This window comes from Ptiloglossa arizonensis, chromosome 4 (assembly GCF_051014685.1).
Source record: "Ptiloglossa arizonensis isolate GNS036 chromosome 4, iyPtiAriz1_principal, whole genome shotgun sequence".
In the NCBI taxonomy this organism is placed as follows: Eukaryota; Metazoa; Arthropoda; class Insecta; order Hymenoptera; family Colletidae; genus Ptiloglossa; species Ptiloglossa arizonensis.
Window position 1 is genome coordinate 6,735,927 of NC_135051.1, and position 27,149 is coordinate 6,763,075.

Genomic DNA, 27,149 nt, shown 5'->3' on the forward strand with positions numbered 1-27,149 from the left:
CCCTGGAACTCTAGAATCGACCGAAGCACACACAGAGAAACTACTCGATAAGAGCTCGTCCATTGCAAACGATCGTAGCTTTCTCAACGAAAGGAATTCACTAAGACAAGGAATCTAACACACACGTATCCCTGGAACTCTAGAATCGACCGAAGCACACAAAGAGGAACTACTCGATAAGAGTCCATTGCAAACGATCGTAACTTTCTCAATGAAAAGAAAATTCGCTAACGCAAGGAATCTAACTATACAAGGAATACAGACGTATCCCTGGAACTCTAGAATCGACCGAAACACACACAGAGGAACAACTCGATAAGAGCTCGTCCATCGCAAACGATCGTAGCTTTCTCAACGAGAGGGATTCACCGACATAATGGACGAAAAATTTGACGTTAGAGTTCGCCCTGGTATCATTAGTATGGATCGTACCGCCCGTCCTATCTCGTGCAGGTTCGTTGTTCGAGGTTTTAACGAATTTTTCGCGCACGTACTGGGAGCAAGTTGGCTGTTTACGCTGTAAACTCGCCGGGTAACAGGAGAAATAACTATCGGATACACGGAAGCGATAGGGGCCGAGTGGTCGAGTTCGCGAGAAGAATCATTTATTAAGTTTATCGCTGGGAGACCGGTAAAACGCGAAATCGAAACGACGTACATGTCTTTATCGCATTGTTCGTTGAACGATAAGGGCAGCCATGCGCCCTGGGAGCGGTACGTGCGTGTCTATGGGTAATTTCGCTGTTATCCCGTGACTGTGTGCTCGTTCGTGTACACACGTAATTGTATATTCCGTTCAATAGTCGGTTTCCCTTTAAGACCGTCTTAAATACGATTCTCGAGGCCACTGTTCTTTCCGTGACTGGCCGAAACGCGATCCGCGTTGAAGAGAGATCGATTCGAGAAATCGTACCTTCACCATTTTATCGTCGAGAGGTAACCTCACGGTAATCGTGGCACCAAAAATACTTCTCATCGGAACGAACGACGAATCAAACTCGTAGCTACCACCCCGGGCCGGATTTTTTTGGCAGATTGTCAACTAGCACCAACTCGACTAATGTTCGATGAACGTTGCACCCGGAATCTGGTCTTCCAATCTCTTAACGTGTTTCTAAACGGTTTTTTTGTTTTTTATTCTTTGGACTACAACGGCGATGAACCGAAACAAACGAGTCTCCGTTGAGCGAATTTTTAAGAAACAGATGGTTTCCAAGAGATATTTAAACGTGTTTGCACGAGTCGAAGTATCAGATTGTTCGGACAGTGATTTCGTTTTCCAAAATGGAAAGTGTGTAATTTAATAAAATGTTTGTACACCCTGGAGAAATCGTGTTTGAAATTTTCACCAAAAAAAGAAATCACTTTCCGAACAATTTAACAGTTGTAGTCTCTTTTGGGATAAGAATGTTCGATTGTACTATTGAATTGCGTAGAAAGTTATTTAGAATGTATAATTTAATAAAATGTTTACACACTCTGAAAAGTGTTTGTACATTCTGAAATAAAGTTTCATTTTCACCAACAAAAAAACGAAATTACTTTCCGAACAGTAGAAGATTTATTACACTTCCAATAGAAGAATATTTTTTCGAGGCATCGCTTTGCGCAAAAGTGTTTTTCGTAAATTATACACAATTTATAAAATTATACACAATTATTCGAATATTTTCGAAACTTTGAGAGGTTCCTTTAAAAATATTCCACGCGTATTTTTTCAATCGTGAAACATTCACAAGGACGACAAATTTATTCAGTCGATGGGTCATTTGCATTCGTTTCTTTATATATTATTTTTCAATTCAAACTTGGAGAACTGTCGTCATGTCCATTAGATAGAAACATTAGGTTGTTCGGAAAGTAATTTCGTTTTCCAAAACGGAGAATATATAATTCAATAAAATATTTACACGCTCTAAAAAAATCGTGTTTCATTTTCACAAAAAAAAAAAGAAATAAAAAACGAAATGACTTTCCGAGCGATCCGATAGATTTTGAAAAGGAACGAAACAGATATCTTCGTTCGATAGCAAACATTTCAAATGGTTCGAAGGGAGAGTTTTAGAGCGGAATGTGTGCAACCCGTGAGTACACGAGGCATGGAATGTGTTAAGAGGACTTGAATCTAGCATAGGGATCAAGTATGTTACAAGTAGGTTTGAACATGACCGGATTGTTTCGAACATTGTACGAAGGAAATAGTTGCAAGTAATCTCGAATTCGGACGAGATAGTTCCGAACTCTCTGGAAGTATAGGACAGTCGGAGCCTCGAGACTTGTGTGGTTAATTTGTTCTTCAACTTTTTCCGCAAATGGAATCGTACGAACAAAATTTATCGTTCGAAGAAGGAAAAATCACTCCTGGGTTAACCCTTTGCACTCGAGGCTTCTTTGCTACCAGTCTCGAGGAAATTCTCTGAGTCGTTAAATTCATCTATAATGGAACATTTTTATATACTTCTGCATACGTTTACACTCTACAAGAACGTAATATTTAAATTCAAATTTGAATTCAAAACCACCAATTAAATGGTGACCGAAGATCTCCTCTCGAGTCCAAAGGGTTAAGAACAATAGACAATTTGTTTGGAAGAGTTGAAACTTTGGTTATTAAAGTTAGTCGAATGCGTTCGCAAATATAAAGATTGTCAATTTCAATTTTCCTTGCCACAAGAATACGTGTTCTATTGTATACGCCCTCAAGATCCGTACCGACTCATTAAATAATGTAATACTTTCTGCCTCGCGAGTGGACGAACGCTCACGCCATCTTCGCGTATTTTTTCCTCCTCGCGGCGTTCACTTATGTCGGTTAGCCATTTGCAAATAACCGTTTCCATAATAACACGTTCCACGGCCAACTATTACCGAGTTATAATGTCTAACCGCCGGAAATCACGGAAGCTTTATTGAACCTGCTGAAACAGCGCCGCCATAGATCAGAACGGGTCAAAGAAGAGCTTTTAATTTCCTTCTCGCCGTCATTTTTCATTACAATTTGGTTAAATCTCCCTTAGTTCACTCGGAGGTATTTATTCCTTATTTTTTCATTCGATACGTTTCCCTTTGTCAATTTAAAAGGACAGTTTTAAGGGTACGCGAAAAAGTGCATTGTGTTGCAACGACTTGCAGGACGGGTCAAAGAAGAGCTTTTAATTTCCTTCTCGCCGTCATTTTTCATTACGATTTCGTTAAATCTCCCTTAGTTCACTCGGAGGTATTTATTCCTTATTTTTTCATTCGATACGTTTCCCTTTGTCAATTTAAAAGGACAGTTTTAAGGGTACGCGAAAAAGTGCATTGAGTTGCAACGACTTGCAGTTTCGGGTTGCAATTTTTGACAGGAAAAACTAGGCGATTGGAACGCTCGGTGTTTGATAGATTGTAAAGATTGTTTATTTAGTTTCTTGCACGGTAGTTCTTTTCCCACTCGTTATTAATAATTCTAATATATTATCTTTTTCTGCCTCGAGGGAGAAGGGTCTAATAATACTTTCAGCCTGGGGACGTAAATGAAGCAAATGCAAGGGCTCTGCTCCCACTCTTTATATTTATTCAGCACGCGCGACCTTTCGACTCGAGAGGCTTGAAGGTCAAAAACGAGAACGATGACATACAGAGGCGGGGCGAGTTTCATCCTATTTCATCTCGTAAGAATAATTTACGAGATACGTCACGTTCGTATTTTATTTCACACGTCTTACACGTTTCCCTTAAAAGGGTAACACCGTATTTTTATTCTTCACGCAATCCCTAATCTAGATTAGATTACACCGATCCGAATACCATAAAAATGTTCCTTTAAAAACGACACGTATCGCTCGTTGCATATTTTTACGATTTGAGAAAAATATTTACCAAAAGATTCTGCTCCAAAGCTTGGATTTATTTTCTCTCTTGATAATCACTTTCTCTCCAGTTGTGTTCCATTATGGAACATGTGCAAAAATATTGGGTCATTCGTAAAGTGATTTCGTTTTCCAAAATGGAGAATGTATAATTTAATAAAATGTTTATACACTTTGAAAAAATCGTGTTTCATTTTCACCGAAAAAAAAAAAAACGAAACAATTTTCCGAACAACCCAATATACACAGTGTTACGAAAACAGAATTTTGTCAATTTTATCGACACTCGACGAAAATATTTCCGAACACGAGATAAAAGTATTAACAGAATTCAAGTTAGAGAGTTCCAAGGTTAATTTACGGCTGGAACGGAAGGATCGATATATGAAGCATGACGAGGGTGGTTTTCGGAGTTTCCCCGATACTCTCACATGCAGCTTTATGAACCTAATTGCGCGACCCATCCCAGCCAACATGCAGGATAGCTCGAGTACACTCTCAAAGATTGAAATCCCCAAGGCGATAGTGTAAAACAACGTAACTTTCAACACTTGTCCCGTTCCTTCGTGCGTTAAGAAAAATCACAGTTAACGCGCAATAATTTGCGTCTTCGATGATACCGTGGCTACGAGATTTTCGTGGTTCCTGAGTCTTATATACACGCCCTCGAAGAATGACCATTCATATACGGGAGAGCGTATATACACGCTCTGGAAAAGTGGTCATTGAGGTACAAAGGGTGTATATATACGCTCTGGAAAAGTGGTCACTGAGGTATGGAGGGCGTATATATACGCTCCTGAAAAGTGGTCACTGAGGTACGAAGGGTGTATATATACGCTCTGGAAAAGTGGTCGTTGAGATACGAAGAACGCATATATACGCTCTGGAAAAGTGATCACTGAGGTACGAAGAGTGTAATATATACGCTCTGGAAAAGTGGTCACTGAGATACGAAGGGCGTATATATACACTCTGGAAAAGTGGTCGTTTAGATACGAAGAACGCATATATACGCTTTGGAAAAGTGGTCGATGAGGTACGAAGGGTATATATACACGCTCTAGAAAAGTGGTCACCGAGGTACGAAGAGCGTACATATACGTGCATACAATATATACATTTATTTCATACTTTACACGAGATACTTTTGTTGATCGAGTATCTGGCATGAAAAATGCATCGAAAAGGCATAAAAAAAAATCAAGTTCGAAAATGTGTCGTCTATAGTAAACGCGAAAAAAGACGCGAGTCAAGGTACCATTGTTCACAATATAATGTTGACTTATGCTTGGTTCCATGCTTTGAACTTTATCATATCAAACTTGATGATTATTAATACAACACAATATTAATATTATTATTAATATTAATACAATACAATATTAATATTAATATTATTAATATTGTGTTTGGCTTTAAATACTTCAGTAATTTCGTTATATCGTATTAAGAACTATTATACGAGCATTGTGATATAATATATGAGAAAAAAGTAAATTACAATTACAAAGTTTTATATTTTGTAAAGTAAAACGCTATTACCAAATATAAGAAATATTATTGCAAAATTTCGAGAACAAGAAACGACTTCTACTTATTTCGTAGCATTTCGTACCTTACTGTCGACTACTGTGAATGCACTTTGAATGCACTGTGAATGCGCTCCGTGCACAGTTATGACAATTTACACAAGCGCTCCGTAGCGAAAGGGTTAATTGAACGAACAAAGCGATACCAACGGGTGCTCGAAGATCGACGTGCATCCAATTTGGGCCGAATCTTCGACGTTTAAGCGTTTCGCGATGATACACCGCACGTCGTGTACTACCCGACTGACATTTAACTTCGAACGATGCACTCGTTGCACTCGTATAACTTGGCGCGAGCCGAAATTTACGCGACTGTGGCAGCTGTATTTATCGAGTGTACGGGGCCAAGCACGGTACACAGACCGGGGTTTATGACTTCTTCTACACCGTAGGAAGCATTCCGATTGCCAAGAAAACCTACACCACCGGTGTACCCCACTACCGTGTTGCAACACGTGCAATGATCGTAAATGCACGCGCTTACAAGCGTTCGAGGCGTGCACACCGCCCCCTAGAATCGATCCATGGGATACATTGACACGTGTTTGATCTACGTTGCTCCCCGTTGACGATCTACGCGCGAATTTCCGCGCGAGGAATACGCTCCGAACGATCATCTTCGAATCCTCGAGGATAATACTCGATGCGCGCATACACGATCGTGTTATGCATTTTTTTTCTCGTAAAAATGGATACCAGGTTACGCGCCTACGTGGAAAAAGAGAGAGGGTGATCGTTATCGGGGCACACTTCGGAAGTTTAATCGAGGTAAATGTTGTACTTAATAGGTGCGTTGCTGGACGGAAATATTAGTGCACTTTATTTGTGCGTTGAAAATATTGGGTTGTTTGGAAAGTCGTTTCGTTATTTTTGGTGGAAATAAAACAAGATTTTTTTTAGAGCGTGTAAACATTTTATTAAATTAGATATTCTCCGTTTTGGAAAACGAAATGACTTTCCGAACAACTTGATAAAATGAGACTCGAGGTTATGCAATTCGTGTCACCAGGTCATCGAATTTGAGGATTTCAACCTTGTTCGTGGTGAGATTTGACAATGTTTTAAGACACTGATTATTTATATTTTACCAACGATGACACGAACTGAAAGGTCTGAAACGGAATATCCGAAAATTTGAATGGATTTCTTAAATTTGCAGCAGCGTTTCAGTTGAATAATAATATTTATCTCTAATTTATCTCTCTGCGCAACGATCTTGCACAGATGAAGAATGCAGTTCAGTGTAAAGTATGATTAACTCTTCTGGTGGTACGAGCCAGCCCTTACGTGAAAATTATTAACCTTAAGGTATAAAAAGAAACGTAACAAGAGTTTTTGCGGAAAATAGCTCTAGATTCAAACTTTCCTCGACAAACTTGCTCTTTAAGAAGACTGAAGCTTATTAAAGCTATCTTTTTAAGTAATAAACCCTATGCATTCGCCATAACATCACTTTTACACAGCAAAACTGAATAGATAATGAAAAGACTTCTCCGACACGGTAAATATACGTATCGTATACGTTTCTTGTATATTTTTCATGCATACGTGCATATTTTAATATCGTACATTTTTTGCATATTTTATCCTCATTAACATTTTACATTGACCGGATGTAGTAGCAACCGATTACTGAACCGTTAGCTTCTATTACAACGTGTAAATTTTAAATATCACCAAAATGCATATTTTAGTCAGAATCTGATTATTCGTTGTCTGACCTTTACTATTTACATTATTTGTACATAAATAATGTTAACTCTGTCCACGATTGTGTATATTGATTCCCGGGTATCTGTTAGTAAAAAATATTTTATACTTGGTTCGTTAAGTTTATTCGTATGTAATGAATTCGGCAATAAATAATAAACAAATAAGTAAAATAAATTAACGAAGATGCGAAGGATAGAAGAATTTATGTCTGCACGATACCTTCCATAACTATATGCATAATTATTTGCTATCGAGTTTGCAGGTTCGTTCAATCGCATCGGTCATACAAACACGGCCATTTAATTTATTCTTTCTCTGAATTCCGTTTCATCATTAATTTAACAATTCACTGCGTAAACTTGCACGAGTGAACACTGCAAGCACATACACTGTGTTCATAAATTATAACTAGTACACAATCTTGTCCTTGCATTACACAGTATGTAGATATTATATAAAGTTCCTTTCCTCCAATTTTATCTTTTAAGTAAAAAATTTACTTTATACTTATTTTACTTTGGAACTTTAATATACTTTTGGAAACTTAAATTATATACGAAACGCACTGTAAGGGCAGAGAAATATAAATTCTATTATAGAATTGGATCTGTTCAATTCTGATTCTAATAGCTTTCGTACCAAGGATTGTACAAAAGTGCATTCTAGAGAGAAAGAAAGATCACTTCTGACAGAAATCCCTAGATGTATTACTTTAAACATTATTCATACATTAAATAAAGATTTTCCGATAATGGAGTAGACGTGGATTCGTTCAATTCTAATTCTAATAGCTTTCGTACCAAAGATTGTATACCAAATGTATTCCAGGAATAAAGAAAGATCACTCATGGCAGTAGTTTCTGGTCGTATCAGGTCAGACGTTTTAGCGAGCCTTTGTAAGTGACTAAGCAAACATTAATCGTCACAGTTCGCATTTACTCTCGATACCACATTCTTTTTAACCATTCCCTCTAGAATACATTGTATTTGTTCGATTCGATCCACGCCAAAAGCATTAGGTCGACACTGAAGGTCGTGTAAACGATAAAGTACGTTCATTGAATAGATAAATAAATAAATACGCATGAAATGGGGATACAAATGCTCTGGAATCTTTTTTATATATAATAAAATAAGAATCTGTAGATAAATTGAAGAGAAGGAAATCCAATCGACACTAAAGGTCGTATAAACGATAAAGTAGGTTCGTTGAATAGATAAATAAATAAATACGTGCGAAACGGTGATACAAATCTTCTGGAATCTTTTTTGTACATATAATAAAACAAGAATCCGAGATGAGTAGATAAATTGAAGAGAAGAATAAATCCAATCGACACTAAAGGTCGTATAAACGATAAAGTAGTTTCTTTGAATGGATAAATAAATAAATACCCACGAAACGGCGATACAAATCTTCTGGAATCTTTTTTATACATATAATAAAACAAGAATCCGAGATGAGTAGATAAATTGAAGGGAAGAATGAATCGAAGAGTCTGATCGAAGAAAATCCACTGAAATGCTCGTAAAGTTCTCGCGAGAGGTATGAAAAAATACGCGCTTCTAATTCCGTCGTTCCGTAATCGTAAAACACGAGATAAGATTGTAGAAAAAAAAGGAAGAAAAAAAAAAAAGAAGAGAACTGTCGTTGGAGCGGTCTCGTTTAAAGAAAATTTCACCACTCTTCGCTTACGCGAATTACTTTTCGTCTTGGACCGGGTAAACAGCGAAGGAGGATTCAAACAGCGAAGGAACACGGTTAAAGATGTACAAATTTGTTAAAAAAAAGATAAAAAATAAAAAATAAAGAAAGAAAAGAGACGAGAGCGGTAATTAAGCTACGTCGAGAACGGAACACCCCCTCTCGCCTCGGTTTAACATTAAATCGCCGTTACGCGAGCGTTGTAATTAAAATATTTGAAACGCGCGAAAAAATGATTAACCGAATGACGATTAAACGGCAAAAACGCTCTCCGGCGCTATTAGTTTACAAACACCATTTATCTTCATTCCGGCGTACACGAGCAGTTCCATGTGTATCAAGTACATCACGCGCGTACCAAATATCAAAGTAAATTGACACAGCTTTGTTTGACAACCGGCTAAAATTTGTTAAGCACTTTCCGCGCGTTAAACCATGCGAGTATATAAATATCGCGATGTATTTAAATCGCGGAATAAGTTCCGCTACGGATCCCTCCCTCTCCCTTGATTCACGAAATAGGAAATTCTGTACGGATTATAATATGTCGTGTGTACGACATTGTTCGCTTATTTCCTCCAAATAAGTCTCCAAGGACACTGTCGCGTAGCATCCATCGTTATTAAACAACGAGTTACCCGAAACGTGGACGATAAGTACAACGTGATGCAGATTCTTCTCTCTGGGAACGAATTCCAGGTGACAGCCAGGGGGATTTTGATGAAATTTATAAATTAACGCGGTCTTTATCGCAGCCGAGATTGTAAAAAGGAAATAATTCCTTCGTCGAGGACGAAAGTGAATCGAGTACAAAAGTCGAGATTGTGAAGCTATCGATTGAATTTTTTCGGTGAAAATATTCGAAATGTAGTTTTAAAACTATATTCTATAATCTCACTTGCGCGCATCCATATTGTTTACACGTACACGGGAATATACACAGAGGTTTATCGTTTGATAAATATTCATCCCTCTACGTAGTATTCGAATAAATTACTATCCGACGAAACTTTCCCGCGGAGAAGAAACTCGCTCGTGACCCACGAATAGAATATTATTCATTATTCTTATTCGTTGTTCGGTTGAGAATTGGCTCGACACCGTTCCCAACGATACAACGATGACCTACTGAAAAACTCGTGCCGATTTTGCACCATGAAACTGGAGCGATAAGCTCACGGTCAGCGAGCATTTCCCGGAGAATGTCTTCGTACGGTAACGAATATGGGAAACGCATCGGCGTAAACGGAGTGCATATGGTCGTCGATACGTCGAATATCAAGTTTTTTTGTTTCCCTCGGTCGCCGTGTGTTTGCATTTAATAAAGTGCACACGGCTACGAGGAGATAATTAAACGCGCGCGAAAACAGCCGGGAACTCGCGCCGTGACACGGGAAATCAATTTCCAAGGCGCGCGCCCCGACGATTCAAGAACTTCCTGAAACGAGTGCAATGCCTGTAAATGCACTCCGCACACCAGTGATGCCGCCGCGGTGAATGGCAACTCGCGTCACGTGCACCGCACGCGCACGCATCGGCCGATGGATCCTCGCCGATTTCTCGATGCACCCGATGAAATATTCAAAAAAATCGTTTACTTTTCATTACACTTTGTACTTTTCTTTCTTTTCTTTGTTTTTTTTAGGTATGCATTTACGCGAGGGATGTACGAAACATTGGATGAGATATTAGTAAACATTTACTTTGCGTGAAATATTAGTAAATATTTACTTTGTGTGAAATGTTAGTAAATGTTTACTTTGCGTGAAATGTTAGTAAACACTTACTTTTTCAGATATTCATTGCCACGAGAAAAACCGGAAATTCTATTATAATCAATCATACTGCCTAATAAAATATTATAGAAAATATTTACTTTACATTATGGTTTACATTTCTTACTCACAATCAGATATGTATTAACCTGAAAGATACCCAAAACTAGGATCAGAATGTTATATTATATATTTTTGAAAAAAGGTCTTGAGTAGATCACCTTGATCAACGAGAAATACAATCTCTACACCTCTACGCAATCAAGTGTTAGGGCTACCTTCCTCGAGGGGAACTTATTTAAAAAAAAATGAAATAAACTAGGCACATCATCAACCGCGATTGTCGAAGGTCGCGTGCCGGTGGCCTATCGACGGTGGATAAATCATTGCGCGTGAAAAATGTCCCCGAGTCGCGTGACGACGGGACGACCTCTTGCCATGGAGGGTCGAAACTTCTGAATCGAAAGCCGAACCGAATGCAACTGTTGCCACGGTGTGTTATTGGAAAATTTCGAAATCATTTTTCACGTGTACAGAGCAAACGAAGACCGAGACGATGATAAATCTTCGACCGCCAGAGATGGTGAATTGGCCGAACGGATGAAAAATCGATGAACTTTCTAATTAGTTTTCCACTGGGTCGCAGTTAATCATCGATCTGATCGCCTTTAATTGCGGATGCCTGTTTGCCGCGACGAACTTTATTATGGACGTGTGAGCACCGCCAAAAGCCTGGGAGGAAATTGCATCTTGTTCGTGAGAACATTCGCCGGTCGTCGTTATCGCCCGTGTTGGAGAAATTGAAGTTTGTGATTTTTAAAAATTGCTTCCGGCCGATTTAATCCTCGCCGAACGGTGCCTGGCTCGATTCGAATGTTTTGCAATTTTTCGAACGATACGAATAAACTTCGCGTATTCAAGTATTCGAGTAGAATTAAGGGAATACTATTATTCCAATATTCGTACAGGAATTCAAATATTACTTTTCGTATATTTGAGTAGAAAATCGAATATTTCCGTAGGTATCCCGAAACTATTATTCCAATACTTGAGTATATTGCCTGAATCTATTCAAATGATTCTATTCGAATGATTCGATTCGAATATTTTGGAATTGTTCGAACGATACGAATAAGCTTCACGTATTCAAGTATTCGAGTACAATTGAGGGAATATCATTATTCAAATATTCCAACAAGAATTCAAATATTACTTTTCGTACATTTGAATAGAGAATCGAATATTTCAGTACGTATCCCGAAACTATTATTCCAATACTTGAGTAGATTGCCTGGATCTATTCGTATGATACCATTTGAATATTTTGGAATTTTTCGAACACTACGAATAAGCTTCACGTATTCAAGTATTCGAGTACAATTAAGGGAATACTATTATTCAAATATTCGTACAGGAATTCAAATATTATTTTTCGTATATTTGAGTAGACAATCGAATATTATAGTAGGTATTCCTTTGAATACTATTATTCAAATATTCGAACAGGAATTCAAATATTACTTTTCGTATATTTGAGTAGAGAATCGAATATTTCAATACGTATCCCGAAACTATTATTGTAATACCTGAGTAGATTGTATAATTAAACATTACTCCAATATTGTTATTCGAAATGAAGAATATTCACCGAAAGTTCACCCGTAGAACGCAACTTCATAATTTCGACCACGACAATTAAACAGATTACCTTTATTTCATCAATTTTAACTAAAAGGGAATTAGCGACAGAGGATTAACTGTAACTCAATATCCTTGACATCATACACGACATACACGAAACACGTATCATTTATCAATGCATCCACCGAAGCAATGCATCTCCCCAAGTGATATTCTTTACTCAACGTTGTCACTTAAAAGCCTACTTAAAATATTCCGACATCGATTCCTAAAGTGACTCAACAGTCACAGAAGCTGCTAATACGCAATTGCTATCGATTGATCGGTACACGAACCCCTGTCAATGTAAGCGATACCCAAGCTAATTGTTAGATCACCAAGTTCGGAGTATCATTCTTCGATCGTATGGTTGGAATAAAGCGATTAAGCCGTTGTTAGCGTATTCAATTCAGATTACTCAGCTCCGAGGCATCGATGTGTATGACGTAAAGTGGAATAATGTAGAGTCTAAAATCGCGAACGCCATTGTGTCTGACCTAGAGCAGACACATACTCAGGTATGTAAATTGCGCGCCTCGACACGTGCCATTAATGGTTGATTGCCTCCCTCTCTCGTCTACTCTTTCGTGCAAATAGCAAGCCAAAGCTTTCGACGAAAAAATCGACGCATCCGCAAAAGCTTTAAAGCGTGCACGGACCGTGATAGTGTAAATAAGAACAAAAAGTTTTCGTATCGTATTTTCACCGTACTCGAGATATTCGGGTATTTTACAATCGCATTAATCGTTAAGCTTTACGCGGAAAATATCAACACTTTCAATAATAATTCTACGATGTTCTTTTTTTTTATATTTTACTTATACTTTTTACTACCCTTTGTCAGCGTGCTCCTATGTATTGTTTCAATACTTGTATAAGATTCGAACAGTTGTATTAATTATAATAATACAAATTTCTTCTGAATAGTTTCATAAACTGGACAGTACACAAACGATAATTCTTTGTAATAGAAATATTATACGATGTCTTGCAAAAGGGTATAATTCTTCGATTCATAGTTCTCGAAAAATAATTGTAATTAATTATTAATTCTTCGTATATTTATCACGTTAGAGGTATGTATGGTTGATATAGCTGCATTATTCTCTCAGATATATTCGTACAGCATAATATTTTTTCCACACATCGCCTCGAAATTAATTTATCGCCAGAGGTTGGAACTTAATATATTAATGGAGACAAATTACGATCCCGGCTAATATTTATCACGGGAGATAATTTGCATTATCACCAACGTTGTTTTATAACCCAAAGCTCCCTCGCTAAAATTCTCTCGCTTATTGTTAAAACTCTATCAACGAACGAACGTGGATATAACGTTCACCCATAAAATTACTCTATTATATTTCTCCGTTCATCGAACACTCTATTATCATCTATACAGTTAATTCATTCAATGAGATAAAGGTTGTTCGAGAATTTGAGAAAGAAACACACGAGAAAAAAATGCTCCCAGCCAGAGAATAGTAACTCGAATTAACCTTAATTCGGTTGAAAAACGAGGTGCAACATTTGGAAAAACAAAGAATCCGTATCATCTATATAATTAATTCAATGAGATAAAAGTTCTTCGAGAATTTGAGAAAGAAACACACGAGGAAAAAATGCTCCCAGCCAGAGAATAGTAACTCGAATTAACCTTAATTCGGTTGAAAAACGGGGTGCAACATTTGGAAAAACAAAGAATCCGTATCATCTATATAATTAATTAATTCAACGAGATAAAGGTTCTTCGAGAATTTGAGAAAGAAACACACGAGGAAAAAATGCTCCAGGCCAGAGAATAGTAACTCGAATTAACCTTAATTCGGTTGAAAAACGAGGTGCAACATTTGGAAAAACAAAGAATCCGTATCATCTATATAATTAATTCAATGAGATAAAAGTTCTTCGAGAATTTGAGAAAGAAATACACGAGGAAAAAATGCTCCCAGCCAGAGAATAGTAACTCGAATTAACCTTAATTCGGTTGAAAAACGGGGTGCAACATTTGGAAAAGCAAAAAATCCGTATCATCTATATAATTAATTAATTCAACCAGATAAAGATGCAGAGAGATAAAGGTTCTTCGAGAATTTGAGAAAGAAATACACGAGGAAAAACTGCTCCCAGCAAGAGAATTGACTTTAATTCGGTTGAAAAACGGCGTGCAACATTTGGAAAAACAAAGAATCCGTATTATCTATATAATTAATTGATTCAATAAGATAAAGGTTCTTCGAGAATTTGAGAATGAAACACACGAGGAAAAAATGCTCCCAGCCAGAGAATAGTAACTCGAATTAACCTTAATTCGGTTAAAAAGCGGTGTGCAACATTCGTAAAAACAAAGAATCCGTGACAGAGGTGCAATCAGTCTCGGATCTTTCACTGGTGTGGTAAACAAAAATAAAACATCGATCAGGGAAAAACAGTTACTCCGAGAGCCCCGGGGCATCACGTGCCAAGTGCTCGCCGTGAAACGGCGCAAACAACGCCGGAAACGCGACAACAGAAACGTCCGAAAAGAAGGTTACGACCAAAGACCAAAGCCCGGCACCAAAGCCCTCGGTAACGTTCCCTAAATTCCCTCAATTTCACCCGAACGATGCTCCGAAACGCGCTAACGTGGATAAAAAAAAAGATTCTTCGTTTCTTTTCTTCTCCCTCCCCGAAATAGCAACCAGTCGCGTGCAATTCGTCGTGGCGTTCTCCCGCGCGCTGGAATCCAACGTGCAATAATTTTTATCCACGTGTGGCATCTCACGGTACAATAACCATAACGCACAAGGCGTTTCTGGAAGGGGACCGACGCGAGCACATACACGTAACACAGCCGAGCACTCCACCTGAAAGATTTATACGCGCCCCGAGTGCGATACGCTTTCTACGCTTCCAACGGGAAGAAACGCGTTCAACAATGCTACATCGAACGAACGAACGAACGAATCGCTGAAAACGCTACACACTCACCATTACGTCGGGGATGCAACCTCCCTCATGCTTCAACGCCCCACAAAAGCACTAGTTCACAGCCGGACGAGATCTTCGTTAAATTCGTCGCAACCTGCACTTTGCACCGATTCATACTCGACGCACCTTCGCGTGCCCTTTCGAACCTCGCGACCCTATCGAGATCACCACGAACCTAACGGAGAGATAAACGTACGAAAAAAAGAACCAAGTATAATTCCACACTCGAGTAAGCACACTTGGAAGACCGCGCACCAACGGGCAGAACGACGCACTCACTACGGTGCAACTGATCGACGTGTTCTGGTCGCGCGTGGAGTCAGCTGCAACGCGTACTCGGCGGTGTCGTCGTTTCTCGCGACGTACTCCCCTGTTGCGTTTTTCTCAACATGATTCGCGAACGACGAGACACCGAACGACACGTAACGTTCCCCGATCGTCGACCAGCATCCGCACAGGCGTTCACGGGACACGAATCCGTAGCGTTTGTCGCGTGGAACGCAACTCGCTCGCGAGTCACGGGAACGAACGTGACCGAGTCACGCGAACAAGGGTTGCTCGAGCGTACGGGACACGATGTACACAACTCTCCCAGCGGCAGTTGACGCGGCACTAGAGAAAATCGGAGCCCGCTTGCCGCCACCGGACGCCGGATGCCAGACGCCTGCGCCCTTCGTCCTCGGACCGACACGAGCCACGAGATTTCCGTGCGATCGCGTCAGTCTAGCCCGCGACGATTTCACAAGCGGATGTGCCACGACTCTCTACACACCGAACACTCTCGAACATCCAAGCGGTGGTTTTACCGAGTGCTGATCGACTAGGGGGTTTTTTTTTTCTTTTTTTAATAGAGACCGAGGGAGGTGGGTTATTACGAAAGAATGTTGTACAAGACGGTTGGGTTACGATGTAGAGAAACGATTCCGTGGGTTACAATGTAAGGCTGGACGACGTGGGGAATCGGAGAAATGAAATTTTTAGGTAGCGAATTGAGAAACGCGTGGATAATTGATGCTGTGGGGAACGTTAAAAGCAAAAAAGTTCTATCGACGATTGGTCGTTGGTGTACGACTTCTGAGAATGTAGACAAGTTCTACTTATCCTGTAGAACTTGAAACGTAGCTGAAAAAAGAAAAAAAGTATGAACATTGGGTGGAGGAAAGGAAGAAAACCCTAAGTGAATAAGTAAAGCGTTCCTGAGTGGTTAATTAAATTGCATACTAGACAAATCCAGAATCTTTGATGTTTTGACGTTGTCCTACCTCAAACCCTTATTATCATCGAAACATATGTTTGAGAAGCAAAAAAAAAACTATAATTTTTAAGTACACTTCTTACACTTGCTTCCATCGAAACCTTTTAAGTGAACATTGTATTTAGCACGGACACTTCGGAATTGTATTTTTAAAAATTACGAATAAAAACCTTTTTCAGTAAGAAACAATAATTCCCTTATTTTTTCCACTTTGAGTAGTCCATTCAATATCTGTCCCACCCGATTGATTATAATTTACTAAATAACATACTCAGTAAATGGTAAAAGGATTCTGCAAAAATACTATCCTTTTTCTCACCAAAATTATCTTTATAATTTATTTCGTGCAATTCAGTCGTCTTTTTCAGTAAGAAACAACAATTCCTTTATTTTTTCCACTTTGAGTAGTCCATTCAATATCTGTCTCACCCGATTGATTATAATTTACTAAATAATATACTTAGTAAATAGTAAAATAATTATGCAAAAATACTATCCTTTTCTCAACAAAATTATCTTTATAATTTATTTCGTGCAATTCAGTCGAACGTCGTAACTTGCAATTCGAGAGACACGGAATGAAATGTTTCGCCAAGTTCGAAGTCGTGTCTTAGGATGGGCCTTCCGTCGATAGGTTCGGATGAATTTTTAAACAGTTTCGATGGTTAACAGACGCGCACCGCAAATACCGATGGGATCCCCAAAGTTAGAGGAAGGGTTCCGTTAACGAACGAAGTCTGGTCGAATCGAGATCAACGCGAATACGGATAATGGAATCGCGATGCTATTGGCTGATCGATGATAATTCTACGTCGTTTGAAAGCTCGTGGCCTGTGAAGTATAATGAGCATACGAGAAACAGTAAGCTTCTGTGATTAACAGGCTCGCCGCTATGCAACTGTTCTCGATGGGATGGTAATTTTGCACTGATCGCTCCGAATCGTCCGCAGAATAATCCCTCTTTACGGTGATAACTATTTTCGCTTTGCGCGCGGATTGGTGGGATGCAATTGCAATCATTTCTATACAATAACTTCGTCTTTGATGGTACCACCGGTTCCCAAGAATTTACATCAAAGTGCGATCGAACTTGACTGTTTCGAATTCACGCTCGCAAGGGTACGCAATGTATGGAATATGAGCAATTTAATGAAGTTGTTAGATTAATTTTTCGATTGAGTAAAAAATGAACTAATCTATTCCCATTTTCGAAAATTTGAAAGGAAGTATACCATAGGTGATCTCTTTCTAGCAGAAAATGATTAAATACCAAATTTTAGCGAATGCAACAATGATCCACAGAGATATTTAAACGTTTGGTATAATGTTACATGTCATTCCTTTACACCTTTGTATAATTTGTGTTCCCCGAATAAAATAGCAGAAGTTCGTGTATTTTCCATTCGAGTTCCCGTGTAGAAAGAAACAATTGGTAATTGCACGGAATAAAACAAACATTAAAAGCTGACTGGTACAATGCGCTCGAACGTCGCGTGGAATTGTATTTACAGTAAAATACGTATCAACTATGTTATCGATGGGCAACCCAATTTACGTTCCACGCTTATGTTATTAGCTCGGTATAGGGACGATTACGGTCGCTTCGAATTGCCGGCCATAAAACGAACTTCTGCTTTAATATGACATAACGTCACAAGCCGTTAAACAGAACTGACCTGTCGTTGCAACGAGAAATGCAACGAGAAATGCAACTCGTTTGATTATCGCTCGAACAGGACAATTAGACACGTTGCTTTCCTCCAGATCGGAAGATTTTTCATCGAATCGAGGGAATTTGTTTCGAATCGAATCTACGCTGAAGTAGTAAATTTTGTTTAAACCCCGAAAAGTGGAAAGAACTAAAAAAAAAAGTATCTTTTAATAAAGGATAATAAAAATAAAAAGTTTCCAAGTAATAACTCTTTCCTTTAACAGGAATCTCGTACCAAGATATAAACGTGTCGACCATTAATCTAAATTTGCTTTCTTCGCAATTGTTTCTTCGTTTTTTTTTACCGTTTTCGTAGTTTTTCGATTGTTTAAAAAGACCACTATCTGACGAGAACTTAAATCAACTTTAAATTAAAAGTCGAAACGTTACCACATTTATATCTACGCGGTACTTTGTCGATAAAGGGAAAAGCCATTACCGGGAACTTGGTTCTTATTATTTTTATTATTAACGGCGAACCTTGCCAACGTTCTTCGAATACTTTTTAATCTTCGAAAATCGTTTCCATTCGAACCATTAATCTTTAGTCACTCGCGCGACTTTGAGGTATAAAATTACTTGCGCAATACAATCCATACAATCCTACCGAACGTATAACTATTTGTATTGGCATAAAATATGTTCGTTATTATTTTATATCGATAGTGTACGTATTTTTTTGAAAGTGCATTTTTCTTTCTCGTGTGTCATAATTAAATTTTACACACCGATGCACAAAATATATCATCACAATTAAACGAGTTCTCTCGACGGGAATTCAGTGAATCAGAATAAAAGGTAATTATAACGGTAAATTAAATCGTGTAAAAATATTTAATATGCGAGAAGAAAAATAACGTGGAATAAATATAGAAACCTCTATTCTACCACTGACTAGAAGAACCAAGAATATATCTTTCATCGACCTTTTTTATTTAAATTCTCACACATGTTCATCTGTCAATGTAATTACTAATAACGAGTAAAATAATTTTATTACTAGAAAACAATGTAAAAAATTATGACTTTTGACGAATAAAATAAAATATTTAAAGAAAGACTAACAGTTTAGATCGTATTTTTTTCTCAATTGTTTTCCATCGTGTGTTTTACAGAAACAGCTATACCCAACAGAGATAACTATATTCTATAGCTTCCACAACTCTCATTCCTTTTTTACGGAGCTTTTATTACCGAACAATTTTCTCTGATTCATTCTGCTGTGAAAATAAATAGCTGGAAATTGAGGATGCAAATTTTAAACTTTTCATAAAGCATTCCTTTCCTGGACACAACCGTAGGAGAAGAAAATTAAAATATTAGGAATGAGATTTCATTTAAAAGGAACAATAAAGGTACACAAATCTCTTATAATTATTAAGCAGACAATTACATCACCGAACAAAAGAATCATCTAATATTACTTTAAATTGTACAAATAAATATCTTTACTAAAATGAATCCAAATGAAATTATCAAAGTGTATCACAATAATGTAAAATGTATCGAATAAAAGTTAGTCAGTATTCAATCAGCTACACTCTTGAATATTAAAAATTTCCAAAATATGTTTTTATTTTTCACTAAAGAATCAAGAATCACCTAACGTTAATAAAACGTCCGAAAATAACGTCGATAAAAAAATGTCTGAAAATCGACGGTCGATCTTAAAGAATGCACTTTGTGCATAAAAATGCATATTCACGTACATACTTCCACGTACAAATACATAATAAACTACTAATCATTTTTCAACGAGTAAGAATTTTTCATTCCACGTTCCAACCACGTTTCATTTTATCAAAATAATCGATCTTGCAATCGTATGCCAGCCCTGGTTAATAAATTTTCCCTCCATTCCGACCCTTCCTAGTTTCTTTAAAAAAGAAGAGACACAGTCTGTAATAGACATCAAACGCTTCGACTCCACATACAGTGAAGGGTCCCGGTGGAAATTTACTTTAAATATTAGACGTCCCTATCCTTCCGCCTTTTGCAGGGTTTCCACGAAGTTTATTACCAACCGTAATCCCTTTTCTCTTTTACGACGGAGTTCGTCTAACGGAGAACGATGACGCGGTTTAAGCCGGCAAAGCTCCATATCGCACAATGGTTTTAAGCGGAAAATTAGCTTTCTTAACGATTCCCCATTTAACAAAGCCGCGAGCATATGCACGCGGCCGTATAAAGTCCCCCCGAATGAAATAATTACGCTGAAACATTACGCAGGGTTCGCCAACGGGGCGCGGAGGACCGTGGAATGGCGAGCAATTCGTTGAAACGAAAAAAGAAGAAAAATCGAAAGAAAAAAAAAAGAAAGATCAAAAGAGAAAAAGAAAAAGAAAGAAAAGGAAAGGGAAACAAGAAACAGAAACGGAGGGGAAAAAAATAATAACAAACGGGCTTGGAAAATAATGCACAGCGGTGCGGGGACCGCGGTGGTCGACGTATTTGCTTTATTCGTACGCATTACTGCCAGTGAAATCTGAAGTGGTGAATAAAGAGAAACGACGAAACGACGAGTGAAACGAACGAAACAAAATTCTCGGCCCTCTTGTGTTGTTTGTTTCCATTTAAAGTGCCACCCCTCGTCATCAATTATAGCCAACGAGCACTAGGTGTACTTTGTACCGACGTGGCCCCGCTCCTGTGCACCTGTTAATAGAAAAATACAACCACTTCGCGTTTTGCGACTTTCGTCGCGGAATACGCGCGCGATCCAATCGCGCGGCGTACGTTAAAGTGCACTATGGTACGCCCTGTTCGTTTGCAATCGAATTATTTCCAATGGGGTTAGTTTTCTTCCGTAAACGACCATCGAATTTTAACCCTTTCGACTCGAGAGGTGACTCTTGATTGGCAACTGATTCAATGCACCTTTTGCGATCGTAATCTTCGTGGTTTGAAATTTAAATTGGAGTAAGTATTGCGACCTTGTAAGACGTGGAACACGTTTGTGCGAAGGATTGAAATAAAAATGTTCCAGTCTAGGTGAACTTTACTATTTAAAGTATAGAGCTAGTTTCCGAGTGAAATTCCTGGTACTGATAACAAGGTGTTTAAAAAATAGGACATTTTTCAAACAACTGTACCCCAAAGAGTGAAATGCTCGGTATTAATAAGAAGGTATTTAAAAAATGGGACATTTTTCAAACAACTGTACCCCAAAGAGTGAAATGCTCGGTATCGATAAGAAGGTATTAAAAAAGTGGGACGTTGTTCAAGCAACTGTACCCCAAAGAGTGAAACTTCCCGTAAAGTACATTCACAACTAAAATGCCACCACATTGAAAAGGTTTAAACCCCTGTCCAAAAGCTCTCACCGATCATTTCCACTAAAAAAGTTCCCATCATCGATTGATCTTGGTCTCTTTCCTGTTACGCGAATATTTCGCGAACTCTGTCACGTTCCAGGAGTCTTCAGGACCCATTCGCGACTCGTGACCAAGTACGATCTCACTGGCAGTCTGCCCACAGCCCTTTTGCCTCGTATCGTGATACAAGTACAAACGAGACTCGTAACAGAGGTACTCGCGGGCCAATTCTGTGCCCTTTGGTCCCGTACTTTCGTACCCGGAGACCTAACAATTCGGTGGTTCGTCGGGCAAGTGGTCTTTGATTTCCTCAATGATCTCGCCGATACGTGTCTGATAAGCCTTCATGCTTCGACACTGTTCCAGAACAAGATCAATTCGTTTGTCATTGAATAAAACCTGCTCCATCTCTTCATTATATCCCACAAAGTACTCGTCCACCGCCTGTTTCGTCAGAAGCATGAGCTGCATGTTTATCACGGAAAAGATCAAACCTATCGAGCGCATCTCCGTGCAAGACTCGAGAAACTCCGAGAGCGGTAGACACTGGTCAACGTCCATACCCTCGGAGGCCAGCTCGCGTCTCATGGTGTGATGGTAAACCTGGACCAGAGAATCGTAACAACGTCTCCTGGTGGCTCGATCGGTGGTCAGTAGAAGACAAAGGACAAAATCGATCGCTGGTGGGCTGTATCTCATGAACTGATAATCGACCAGGTAACAACCGATCGGCTTACCGTTAGGGTCCCTCTTGAACATGATATTGTTCGCCCATGTGTCCCTGTGGCACACTACGTTCCTGTATTTACTCGAGGACTCCATCAGCTTCGGCAGCCTTAACGTCCACTTGGCGATCCGTGTCTTCACCGTGGTCTTCTCCTCCCGTGACACACTATCCGTGAGATCCACCAGAACGTGAGCACCTTTGATGCCAGCGTTAAGATAGTTCCGGGTTCCCTGGTCGCGTTCGGTGATTGCCATCTCCTCGAGCATGTGACCGTAAAGATCGTGGATGGTACGCCCGCTGGATCTACGTAGCTTCTCGTCCAGTATCAGTGACCTCGAGTGGAGGGTCGAGAGTGTCCTTATCACCCATACGCAGTGTTCCTCGTCGAACGGGACGTATTTGTCCGGTGTAACGTAACCCTCGTGATTCGCGTGTTCCAACACCATTATTGTGTTGTTCTTGCCGTGATAGTAATCCGGTATCCATTTCGGGCCGTTACCAAGTCCCATTCGGGGCACGATCTCGTTGTAGACGATTATCTCTTTGTTGAAAGTGTCGTGACGGATCATAAAGTCGTACTGAGGACTGTAAGTCGGTGGCGGTGTTTTAGCGAAGAATTTGAGATCTCTCGATCCGTCGGGGCATTTCACGGTCACCGTGAGGGTGTAATACGCCCCCATGAAACCGTTCGTCTCGCCCAAGCTGTCCAAACTCCATTGTAAAACGCGAAACTTCGTAGTGGCTAGTTTACGTTCGACGATTTTGTTCACTTCGGGATCGGACAGTGGCAAGGCAGGTCTGCTGTCGATTATCGAGCGCGGTTCTTTCAAAGGGGGTGTACGATCGACGGTCGCCATATTTAGAGATCCGAGCGCGCGCACGTACGCGGCAAACTATCAAATTTATATACACATCGTCCCCGTAACGTTACCTGGCCAATCGCTCCCTCGTAAATAAGAATTTCGACGTGTTTGAGGTAGCGCTCGGCGAACGATTCTTCGACAAACACTGCTTCCGCTATCTGGGACGGAAGACAGACGTGCAACGGTGGGCAAGGGGGGTGAGGAGAGGTTACGCGCGAGTAAACGATTCAATAGAGCACCGCTTCATCGACAAACATCCCGGTTCTATGGTAATTTATACGTCCAGTAAATCTGTCGGATGTACTCTTTAGATGTGACGAGAAAAGCGAAGCGCGTGATTTAGCGCGAGTTTCGGAACGAGTGTTGGGAATAAAAACGAGGGGACATTGGTACGCGATAGGGGCGCATGCGTGCGAGGTAAATTTACCGACAACGAGCGATATCGACTTACAGAAAAAACGCAACGACCAACGTCGTCCAACAAACGACGAGAAATTTCGATCGAGCCGAACACCGACCGTGCCAGATACTCGCTAGACGTATCCCGATATCGATTGTTTGATTTAGAGCTGCTGGCGAGTTTCTACGGGGAGACCGTTTCGCGGTTTCGTGGAGATAAAGCGACGTTTCGTTGCAATTGCAGCGTTACGTAACGCAATGAAGCTTCGACGTTCGTGGCGGCAACGACGAGTGCCTTTTTAAAGTAATTAAGACCTGATGAAATGTTTGCGAAGGAGAGACAGAGAGAGAGAGAGAGTAAAGTCTAGGATTCTATCGTCAGGACACCTCCAAACGGGATTCTGGATCTCCCTGCTGGGTGTTTCGAATATCTTCGGGGACGAATCGTTCCCTTCGATACGTTTCGAATGAATATTTCTAGAATTATTTGCACGGTGTTGCACGTGCGGAGATAAAGGAATAATATGTACCGAGAATTATGCAAGAGTGAGCTATAGTTACGGTGCTGTTTTCGAATTAATTTTGAGTGTTTGAGAACGTAACGGTAGTGATAGGCCCTGAGAAATTTAAATGGGAATATTCTAGGAAAATTTTAACGATTGATTTCGTGTTGGAATATTGAAAAGTAATCGCAAATATTGGTTCACGATGTTTACAAGTGTCGTAACGATGATGTTACGTGATAACGTATTTAGTGGATGTATATTCAATTTATTAGAAAATTTAATTGCAAACAGTTGATCATAATTTTGAAAGGTACTTTCATGTGAGAATATTGAAAAGTATTGTATTGTATAGTGTTGTAACAATGGTGCTTGTATTATTGGAAAATTTAATTGCAAACAGATCATAATTTTAAAAAGTACTTTCATATTGCAATACTTGAAACGAGTCAATAATTAAACGTATACGTATTCCCAAGTGAAACAGAACAAACACCTGAAAATAAAAGTACTATTCGTGTAAAAGTTGCTTATCGTGTCGAATATCAATAAGTATTATATCCATTGTAATTCATGACGTGTATATACACAACACGTATATGTATACGCATACATATTGTGTACATATACAAAAAGGAAACGAAAAACGAAATTCCCGCAAGATCGATCAGCTTCCTAACGATATCGTGTTACGTAAGACGAACTTGAAAATTTGAAAATACGAATCGCGATTAATTCGCGATTGTAGCGATCGTTTCCATTACATTGCTTAAAATAACTCGGGCGTTGAACGTACACACATAAATTCCAGTAGTCACGAAGGGATTAAACCGTTGAACGATTTATAATGTTCAACGTCTCCATAAGCTGAAACATGTGTCACTCACGTGTATCTGGATTTGACAGAAACCCTGAGTGAAAACTATTCCAGCTCGTGTACGAGTCGAGATACTCTTGAATGAGAAACTTGCCACACTCACGTGCGAGTCTTCGCGACGACAAAGTCGATCTTTACAATCGGCAATATATAATCGTAATAAGTCAATTGGACGATAGACTAGAGCTCGGTGGGAGAAGTCATTCGTCAGTGTCACTCCCTACCACCGGTGCAAGTTTTTCAGATGTTGCTGGCAAATCTATACGCCATTTTCTCGCAATTCTTCTTACTGGCTCGGTGCTGTTCGTAAGTTTCTTGATCAAAGTGTTGCAACGTTGTATCGAAATCAATTTTAGCAAATCTCTCGTGCTGTTTCGTTCACGTAACGTCCAACGTCGAAACGACTGTGATTGTGTATTCGTTGGACGATCGAGCTGTTAAAAATACATAACGCAATAAATAAATAAAAATAAAAAAAAATTAATAAAGATAATATACTATAGATGTAGTAAAAGTATCTGTAGTAGGTAATTCCCACTCGAAAATATAAATATAAATTATACCTCTCGTGCAAGTAAAACTAATAAATAAAAATAATATACTATAGATGTATTAAATGTATCTATAGTAGGTAGTTCCCACTCCAAAATATAAATATAAATTATACCCCTCGTGCAAGTGAAACTAATAAATAAAAATAAATAAAAATAATATACCATAGATGTAGTAAAAGTATCTATAGTAGGTAATTCCCACTCCAAAATATAAATATAAATTATACTCCTCGTGCAAGTAAAACTAATACATGGATCAGTTCGTAAAGTATCTTTGAAAGCGCAATTTCGATCGAAACGAAAGCTTCGAAACACGAATAAAAAAAAGAATAAAAACACGAATAAAAAAGAGAATTTTCCATCCCTGGCTAAGAAACTAAGAATTCGAATTGAATATTCGTAACGAACGAGTGAAAATTTCACTCCCCGATCGGAAAAAAAAACAAAACCTCCGTTTCGTTATCTTTTCCCCGAAGAAAGCTTTCCACGTCCGTAGTCGTCTCGTAAATAAACCGAGCGTCTCGCGTCTTGCTTGAAAATAAACACAGATATCTCGTTTATACCGTGTGTGTACATATACGTATACACATATACATATATATATACACACAACCTAAACGACTCGTTTGCGAAAGAGTGTTCTTTCTTCAGTCTAAATCGAGCGTTTGGGTAATTCGCGCCCGGTGCTTCACCTTCGACGAAAAGAATGCGAGAAAATGAACGCGAGCCAAGTTCATTTGAGGCATTGCGCGCTGTACGAGTACAGAAAGGGCAATACAGCTGCGAGCGCGGCTCGAAATATCTGCGAGGTGTACGGTGAGCATATTTTGGACACGGGGGAGTGCGAAAGATGGTACGAGAGATTCCGAGAGGATGTATCGGAGCTCCCCGATCAGCCACGTTCGAATCGATCGTTGAAATTCGACGAGGAAACGTCACGAGCACCGGTCGATCTCGAACCGCGTTTAACCACAGAGGAGATCACGGGAAGACCGTGTTCCAGCAACGAAAATGGGCATCAACGCTTAGCAAAGATAGGAAAAGTAACGAGAATCGGGAAATGGGCGCCGGGTGAGCTCTCGGTGGCGAAATGCATCCAACGAGTGAACGTTCGCGCTACGTTGCGTGACCAGAAATGCACAAATTTCTTCGCCAAATTATTCCCAACGATGAAAAACGGATTCTACACGAGAATCTCGAACGGGAAGGACAGTGGTTAACACTTTCGACTCGAGAGGAGATCGTCACTGTTTTCGATTTGGGAATACTTCGTCGTTTGGAATTGAAATTGGTATTCAACCCTTTGCACTCGAAAAGCAACCGTGACTCGATGCACCGGGGATTTTCTCTAATTTTTTTAAGTTTTAAGAACTACTGAACTAGTACGTGAACAATGGCAGTTAACGATTGAGGTTCTATGATTTTAAGTCGAAATCTCAATCTTGTGCCACTATTTATTCAATAAAATTCATTTTAATAAATTTACGTATCAGATTAAGGATTTTCTATGTATTAGAAAATAATGCTCGATTCGACTGTCATTGGAGTTCAATAAATATAAAATTTATATAATTGTATATATATTTAAATATATACTTATGTGGAATAATTGCGTGCAAGTCTTCAAGGGTCAGAGAAGAAGATTCAAGCATGGCGAGGG

General features: G+C 39.2%; 2 protein-coding genes across 2 annotated transcripts in view; both read right to left on the bottom strand.

Annotated features, from left to right (window-relative positions):
* Positions 1-15,438, bottom strand: part of Sol1 — a 636,201-nt gene extending 620,763 nt beyond the window's left edge. The window contains exon 1 of the mRNA XM_076308829.1: positions 15,287-15,438. Coding sequence (XP_076164944.1) covers positions 15,287-15,289 — 3 coding nt within the window. The 5' untranslated portion in view covers positions 15,290-15,438. The remainder of the gene's footprint in view (positions 1-15,286) is intronic.
* Positions 15,439-21,655: 6,217 nt separating this feature from the next.
* LOC143146092 (uncharacterized) lies at positions 21,656-23,150 on the bottom strand. The gene is made up of 2 exons (XM_076310101.1): positions 21,839-23,150; positions 21,656-21,738 (listed from the first exon to the last, which is right to left on the bottom strand). The coding sequence occupies exons 1-2, from the start codon at positions 23,148-23,150 to the stop codon at positions 21,656-21,658; spliced, it is 1,395 nt and encodes a 464-aa protein (XP_076166216.1).
* Between the last annotated feature and the right edge of the window lie 3,999 nt (positions 23,151-27,149).